The following is an 8,710-nucleotide window of genomic DNA, read 5'->3' as shown; positions in this document are numbered from 1 at the left end:
ACTGGGCTGCAAGCTGCCCAAGCAAAATATGAGATGTTCAGATGCTGATCGCTGTTCCAGGTGTGGACTCATGTACCGGTGAGACCAAGCACAGGCTTGGCAGTCATTTTGCTGAACACCTCCACTTAGTCCACCTAAACCTACCAGATCTCCCGGTTGCTAAACATTTTAACTCCCCTCCCATACTGACCTTTCTGTCCTGGGCCTCCTCCAATGTCAGAGTGAAGCCCAGCACAAATTGGAGGCTCAGCACCAGTCTGACTGTCTGCAATTACATTTTATCTGTTCGCTTTGTTGTTACCTTCTCCTAGCTAACAATGATATATTCTAAGTTTTCCTTGATCTCCACCCCCTTTGATGTCTCGTTCTCACACTTTACACTTCTCTGAATCTCCCCCTCCCCCGACTCCCAGTCTGAAGAAAGGTCTCAACCCGAAACGTCTCCTATTCCTTCTCTCCAGAGATGCTGCATGGCCCGCTGAGTTACTCAGTTCCTTGTGTCTATAACTTTCTCGCTCGGTGCTCTCCTGTTCTTCCATCTCAGGTTATTCTTTGCTGTATTGTTTCCACAAGTACTTTTACCTGTCCGTCCGGTGGCAAAGATAATAATTTTTAAAAGCTCTTGAATTCGAATATTTCATATCAGTCTTCCCCAAATCACATCTCTTTCCCTCCTGTTGGGACATTATGTTACAGTTGAATAAGTCATTGATGAGTCCACATTTGGAGTATTTGTGTTCAGTTTTGGTCACCATGCTATAGAATGTCATTCTGTAAATAGTGCAGAGAAGATGATGTTGCCAGAACTCAGGTGCATGAGCTATAAGAGCCTGGCTTTATTTTATATGACTAAATGGTGGTATTTCAGTTCTTTACTGTAAAGACATGTAAAATACATGTTTAATGCCTTTGTCATTTCCTTGTTTGCCACAACTATTACCCGTCTACAATCTCAAGGCATATCTTTACTTTGACCTCTCGCTCTTTCTCTCTGCACTTAGACCTCATATTAGTGGTTACATTTCTTGGTAGTTTGCCCTCACAATTTGCTTCATCCTCCTTGGTTTTTAGGTACTTATTTGCTGAACTCCAATCTTTCAGCCTGCCAATACATTTTGCCACCTATTGTTTTTTCATTCAACTTGTCCTTAACTATCCTGGAAACCAAATACAGATTGTATGCCAGCTGTGCAGAACACACTCATTCAATCAATCTGCGAGGGAGAACCTGAGCTTCGGTCACCTCTTTAATTCCCCATTCCCACTTCGATCTCCATCTTTAGCAGTTCTATCAATGCCCGACATAAACTTGAGAAATAGTGTTTCATTTTCAATTTGGGCACATTGCTTTCCAGTATTGAATTCAACACCCAACCCAAACTCTAATGCTAGATATTTGACTTTGCTATTTTTATTTTCTAACTGAAGGGATTTACTTAACAAAAGTGCTGGAGTAACTCAGCAGGTCAAGCAGCTGTGGAGAACATGGGTAGGTGACATTTCAGTCTTTTTCCCCAAGGTTATTAACTTAACTCTGGTCTGTATCTATCACAGACATTCCATCTTCTCTTCTTACCCCCCCCCCCCCCCCCCCCCCCCAAACTTAAAACATAAAGAAAAAAATAAAGTATTAACGGTTATTGACCTAAAACATTGAATCGGTTTCTGTCCCCATGGATACTACCTGACCTGCTGAGTTCTACCAGTATTTTGGGTTCATAAAGAGAATCAGTTTAGGGGAATCAAGAGCCAGTGGACATAAGCATCTTTTTCACATGGAGGGTGGTGGGTAAATGGAACGAGCTGCCAGAGGAGGTAGTTGAGGTAGGTAGTATAACAACATTTAAAATTAATTTGGACAGGTACGTGGATAGGAAAGGTTTAGAGGGATATGGGCCAAACGTGAGCAGGTGGGATGAGCATAGATGAGGCATGAGTAAGTTGGGCTGAACGGCAGGTTTCCATGTTGTATGGCTGAGTGACACTAGAAGTTTAACATAGAACAGGACAGGCAATGTCCATAGCAAACATGATGGCAAATTAAGATAATCCCTGTTGGCACATAATCCCTATTCCTCCATTTCCTGCATATCCATTTTGCCTATCTTAAAGCCTCAAATATCGTATATGTTTCCTCCACCAACCCTGGAGACACATTCCAGGCACCAACCCCTCTGTGTAAAATATTTGCCCCGCACATAATCTTTAAACTTTGCCCCACTTGCCTTCAAGCAATGATCTCTAGTCTTTAACATTTCCACTTTAGAAACATAGAAATAAAATAGGTGCAGGAGTCGGCAATTCGGCCCTTTGAGCCAACATGGGCCCATTCAATATGATCAAGGCAGATCATCAAAAATCAGTGCCCTGTTCCTGCATTTATCTCTTGATTCCGTTAGCCCCAAGAGCTAAATCTCACTTCCTCTTGAAAATATCCAGTGAATTGCCCTCCACTGCCTTCTGTGGCAGAGAATTCCACAGATTCAAAACTCTGGGTGAAAAAGTTTGTCCTCGTCTCAGTCCCAAATGGCCTAGCCCTTATTCCTAAATTGTGACCCCTGGTTCTGGACTCCCCCAACATCGGGAACGTTTTTCCTGTCCAATCCTGTATGTTTTGGCAACAAGGTTATCTCCGTGAAACCTATATACATCTCTTATAGCTTTATATACTTTTATCAGGTCTTCCCTTAATCTCCGACACTCCAGAGAAAATAATTAATGTGTATCCAACCTCACCTTATAACCATTACCCTTTAATCTAGGCAGCATTCTGGTCACCATCTCCAAAGCCTCACATCCTCCTGTAATGGGGTGACTGAACCTGCACACTAAACTAAAATACTATCTAACCAAAGTATAAACCTGCACCTTGACCCTGTCTTATGAGTAAATCAGATATTCAATCCAAACTACCAGTTCACAGTGGATCCCATGTGTCTTTTAAATCAGCCTTCCATGAGGGAGTTTATGAAATGCTTTACCACAATCCATGTTGACAACATTCACTTCCTACTCTCACCACTCGTCTTCATCACTGATAGATAATATCTTTGAAATTCAACAGATATAATTAGCAAATTAGCTCTTTTTATCTTTGTCCATACTCACACAAAGATTTGTATTAAAGGCAAGGCTGCCAAAACACATATTGCACTTGTTTAGAAAGTCACGTGAACACAGCATTGTCATTCAGATTTAGCATGCACAGATTTCATGCACAAATTATCTTTGCATTTATCCGAACTCCTGAATTCATGTTTCACTGAAGGAAGCAGACAAGGAATAAAATGTTAAAAAATACTTTATTTAGAACTGCAGGCACTTAATGAAGCTAAATAGCAAGTTACAAATTGTGGCAAAGCCAATTATTCAAATACAGTATCAATCAAATCTCAAGAGCATCAACACAATCAAATTAAGCATTCTACGTTATATTCATAGCCAAAGTAATTTATGATTTGTTGCAAGAGGTATTTAATTTTAAACCATTTACATTTTTATTAATCTATTCGTTGTACAACTATTTACTGCCCATGGAGGCTCGAGGCCCCCAACCGTGGTAGAACAATGAAGGGAAGATATTTAACTTTTTTCGCCTTCCATCACAGTGAGGAATGTGGAGGAGTCACTGTGGTAGATGTTCATGTTAAAATGTATTTTGTGTGTTCTGTTGCTTTTTATTAGCATGACTATGGCAAAACAAAATCCTTGTATGTTGCAAAACATACCTGACTAACAAAGTATGATTATGATGATTGTAAATAGCTCATTATGATCATGTGATCAATGTCATATTTGGCTGTTACATCAAGCATGAGTTAGATTTGTAAAGGAATATATGTTTTGTCTACGTGACCACATGCAAGCTATTATTATCCGGTAAAACAGTGAAAAGCATAACCCAATGACGCAACCTAACCTTGCATGAAAACCGTGTCTTGGGTACCTGAGTGTAATATAAGTTCCAAAACTAAATCCACCATTTAGGGATATGCAGTTTATAGTGTAACATTTATACAATACGTTTATTTTAAATGAATGTAAATTAATGTTGTATGTGAGTGTAATTAGTGTAATATTACACTTGGGTAACCTAAGTCACAGTGTAACAAGGAATAAATATTTTGGGAGATAGAGAGAAAGGTCAATTTAATGGACATAATTAAGATTTAATGTAAATATTCACATTTACAACTATTGCTACGATTTCATGCAATATTTGCTGTAAAAAAGATGCGTATAGGTTAGATATAGTACACTTCATTATACCATTGGTTCTTGAATACGAATGGCTAATATGTGGTCAAATGATCCAATCATTGACAACTTGATACTATGCCAGAAGGAAATGAGGGCTGACAATTGTTCCAAGAATTATTTTATCCTTTCATTAGGTCAAATGAAACCATTCCATGTGATTAAAGACAGGCAAGACAGCGCAGCTTGAGGCAAAAGTAAGTTTTCAAACTTAACTAACAAATAATTGTCCATTTTGTAGAATCTATACTCAGGACTATAATTAACCCTGGAGGACTGGTGAGTGGGCAATGTTGTTCCATTATTTAAGGAAGTAGAGAAAATCCAGGAAATTATAGGCTGGTGAGCCGCATGTTAATGGTTGGGAAGCTATTAAAGAGGATTCTTCAGGATAGGGCACTTGGTCTAGTATCTTATAAATTGTCTTGCGGTAGAAGGTTGTTATTCAGGCTGGAAGTCTGGCGTGAGTGGAGTTCTGTGGGAATCTCTACTGTTTGTGATATGTAATAAACCATATGGATGTAAATGTAGATGGCTTGGTTGATGTTGATAAATTACATCAAGATTGAGTTGTGGACAGTTAGGAAGGTTGATAAGTATACAGTGGGATATAGATCAGCTACAGGAATGTGCAGAAAAATGGCCGATGGAGTTTAATTTGAGCAAGTGTGAAGTGCTTCAGGAGGTCGAATGTATACAGTTAATGGCATGACCTTTAACAGCATGGATGTACAGAGGGACCTTAGAATCTAAGTCCATAGCCCCCTGAAAGTGGCAACACGTTGATGGAGTGGTAAAGGTATATAGTATGCTTGCCTTCATTTGAGGCATTGAGTATATCAGTAAGGAAGTCATATTGCAGCTTAATAGGTCTTTGGTTAGGTCAGATTCAGTATCGTTCTGATCACCCCATTGTAGCTTTGGAAAGGGTGCAGTAGAGGTTTACCAAAATGCTGCTTGAATTAGGGGGTATGAGCTACAGAGAGAGATTAGACATACTTGAATCGTTTTCGCTGGAATATCAGAGGCTGTGGGGAGACTTGATAAAAGTATATAAACTGAGAAGCAAAGTTTGGATAGACAATCAGAACCTTTTCCTAGGGTGGAAATGTAAAAGATTAAAGGGCGTTACTTTAAAGTGAGAGGTGCAAGATTTAAAGGAGTGGTGCAGGGCAAGGTTTTTTTCACATACTGATACTGCTGCAATAGGTGGTGGCGGAAGCAGATACGATAGTGGTGTTCAAGTGGCTTTAAGATAAGCAACTGGATACGTAGGGCATGGAAGTATATGGATCACGTGTAGGCAGAAGAGAGCAGTTAATCTTGGCATGGTTCGGATGTAATTTGGCCCTTCTCATAGCTCACTTTGGCAGGAAAATAAGTACTGACCTTTTAAGAAGTGCCCCCAAAGGAACACGTTTCTCTGCTCATTCCTATTGCAATCCATTTTTAAAGGAATCTATGGCATTAAGTACACAACATAACATTAGGAAATGCTTCTGGAAGTAATTGAACAGTCTTCATAAAGATGAGAAAGCACATAAATATTCAAGGAGGCAAATCTAAATATTATTAACTATAATATTTCTTTAAGGTAGCAGTGATCTACTCCATTAATCCTGAAAAACTAAAATTAATGTTTTTTCATAGAATATCTACAAAAATTCTTTGTAGAAAAGGTAACATTTAACCGTTGCTTCATGTGAATGTGAATATCACCAATATGTATAAGAAATAATTTAGGGGTTATATTTTAACAATTTGCACTCTGGAAATAATACTTCTTTTAGCAGCTGTGGGCAGCAAAAGTTGGAATATTTTACTGTGTACAATAATAGATTTTTAAACACCGGTTCATTCAGATCCCTTGAATGGATGAATGTAAAATGTATACATTGTGAACCACAAGTATACAGTGAAGATATTTCATATTTTGTGAAGATGGATCCTGATTAAAGAGTACCCATATAAATGTTTTAACATTTTTTCACTGATTGGCTAAACCATTATAGCAAAATGCGTTAAATTGTTGAATTGTCAATAAACCGTTTATTTACCACAATGTATTCTGTCCAGAATTCCACTCAGCTCACAGTGATAGGTTTTTCAGTTATCTGTTTTTTGAGTAATGTAATCTGTCTGGTACAATGATTCAGGCACAATTTTGTTTCTATTAGATACAAATTCTCAATTCACCAGACAAAATACATTTGACATTCTATTTGTTTTCGCAATAGTTTATTTCAATATAGCTCCTTTCAGAAAGAAATTTACCACACAGTCTTTGGCTTAATAATGAAGTTCATGTTCAAGAACAGGACATATACAAATGCAATAGTCAGCTTTGCACACACTATGACTTGACAGCTGTACAACAGTCCAACCAACTACCAACAAGTGTCCATATAATCATGTTGAACCATACTTTGTGGTTGTTAGATCAAACATATGGCCCAGGGGAAATAATTTACACAAGCTACCTCCATGATATATCCATTACATATTACTTTACATTTTACAGGTTTATTTCAGATCAGAAAGGTTGAGGAGGGCAAAGCCTCAGAGATTGTCTATGTGGACTAGTAAGGCCTTTGATAAGGTCTTGGTAGGCTGCTCCAGAAGGTTAGATCACGTGGGATCCATGGAGAGCTAAATAACCGAATACAGAATTGGCTTTATGGAAGGAAGCAGAGGGTGATGGTGGAAGGTTGCTTTTCAGACTAGAGGCCTGCGACTAGTGATGTGCCTCAGAGATTGGTGCTGGGCCCATTGCTGTTTGTGGTTTATATCACCGATTTGAATTATAATGTACAAGGCATGATTTGTAAGTTTGTAGATGTAACTAAAGTTGGTGGTATTGTAGAGAGTGAAGATGGTTACCAAAGATTAGAGCACGGCAAGTAGACTAAGAAATGGTTAATGGAATTTAAATGCCAGGTGTTATATTTTGGGAAGTCAAACCAGGGTAAGACCTTGACGGTGAATGGTAGGGGTCGGTGGTTTGTTGTAGACCAGAGGGATCCAGGAATACAGGTACATTGCTTCCTGAAAGTGGTATCACAGGTAAATAGGGTGGCAAAGAAGATTGTTGGTACATTGGCCCCCTACAGTCAGCGTATAGAGTATAGAAATTGGGAAGTTAGGTTTCAATCCTACAAGATGTTGATGAAGCCACACTGGGATTATATTGTGTTCAGTTTAGGTCACCCTACTATAAGAAGGGTGTCATTAAACTGGAGCGAGTTCAAAGAAGATTTACCAGGATATCATCAGACGAGAGGTTGGGAAAGCTAGGGTTTATTCCTAGGAATGCAAGAGGCTAAGAAGTAATCTTATAGAGATGTATAAAATCATAAAGGGAATTGATTGGGTGAATGCACAGCCTTTGATCCAAGGTGGTGGAATCCAGAGGACCTAAGTTTAGGGTAAGATGGCAAAGATTTAATAGAACCCGAGGGGCAATTATTTCACTCTGAGGCTGTCATATGGAACAAGCTGCCAGAGAAGGTAGTCTAGGCAGGTAGTGTAATATTTAAAAGACACTTGGATAGGAGACGTTTAGAGAATGTGGGCCAAACAGGCAAATGGGACTAGCTGAGATGGGACATCCTGCTAGGCATGAATGAGTTGGGCCGACAGGCCTGTTTCCGTGCTGTAGGGCTCTATACCAAACTTTGATAATTTAAGACTCCATCAGTGCTTAACATTTGAACGGTATGACAGAGAAGCTCTCATTTAACTTCTAAATCATACAAACTATGGAGGGAAAAGTGGTGACAGATATCAAACAAATACACAATTTCAGTGATTCTTGAAAAGCTGTACAGCAGAAGTACAAAAAAAGCTAGACATTGTCATAATTCATACATGCAAGAGAAATATAGGTTTAATAATTAGCAAAAATTGTGTCATTTTGTGCCATGATTAGAAACATTATGTCAACACTAACAACACTGCCACTCTGTTCATTTTGTGCTCCGTGCATCACATTTTAGTTATCCATGGGCGACTCTTTCCACTACTATTTCCAGAATGGATACGACCAAGGAAACGTATCAATTTACTGATACCATGGAGTCTTACGAACCCATCGGAGAGTGAAGCCGGCATCTGTTCTGATCTTGATGGAAGCAGCCTCTGCTTCCCGTACAGTTTCCTTAACAGACTGCATCAAATTTTGTGCATTGTGAACCAACATTTCTGTAGCCTGATGGTGGGGGGGAAATATTGAAGAGCCATAAAAACATTGAATAGAAACAAAGTTAGCTCCACAATCTTGCAAAATTACAACAGCTTCCAAAAACGATATACAATCTTATTATGAACACGTAACTGCAGATGGTGGTTTAAGACAGACACAAAAAGCTGGAGTAACTCAGCGGGTCGGGCAGCATATCTGGAAAAAAAGGAATAGGTAACATTTCGGGTTGAGATCCTTCTTCTAACTGAGAGT

At 39.0% G+C, this 8,710-nt stretch overlaps 1 protein-coding gene across 4 annotated transcripts in view; it reads right to left on the bottom strand.

Annotated features, from left to right (window-relative positions):
* Window positions 1-3,283: 3,283 nt before the first annotated feature.
* vcl (vinculin) overlaps window positions 3,284-8,710 on the bottom strand; it is a 107,100-nt gene continuing 101,673 nt past the window's right edge. For all 4 annotated transcript variants that reach the window (XM_033012643.1, XM_033012644.1, XM_033012645.1 and 1 more), the window contains one exon: window positions 3,284-8,464. In XM_033012643.1, the coding sequence (XP_032868534.1) occupies window positions 8,318-8,464 (147 nt within the window). In that variant the 3' untranslated portion in view covers window positions 3,284-8,317. The remainder of the gene's footprint in view (window positions 8,465-8,710) is intronic.

This window comes from Amblyraja radiata, chromosome 37, assembly GCF_010909765.2.
Source record: "Amblyraja radiata isolate CabotCenter1 chromosome 37, sAmbRad1.1.pri, whole genome shotgun sequence".
Taxonomy (NCBI): domain Eukaryota; kingdom Metazoa; phylum Chordata; class Chondrichthyes; order Rajiformes; family Rajidae; genus Amblyraja; species Amblyraja radiata.
Note: the sequence above shows the minus strand (reverse complement) of the source record. Positions and strands in the feature narration are given on the sequence as shown.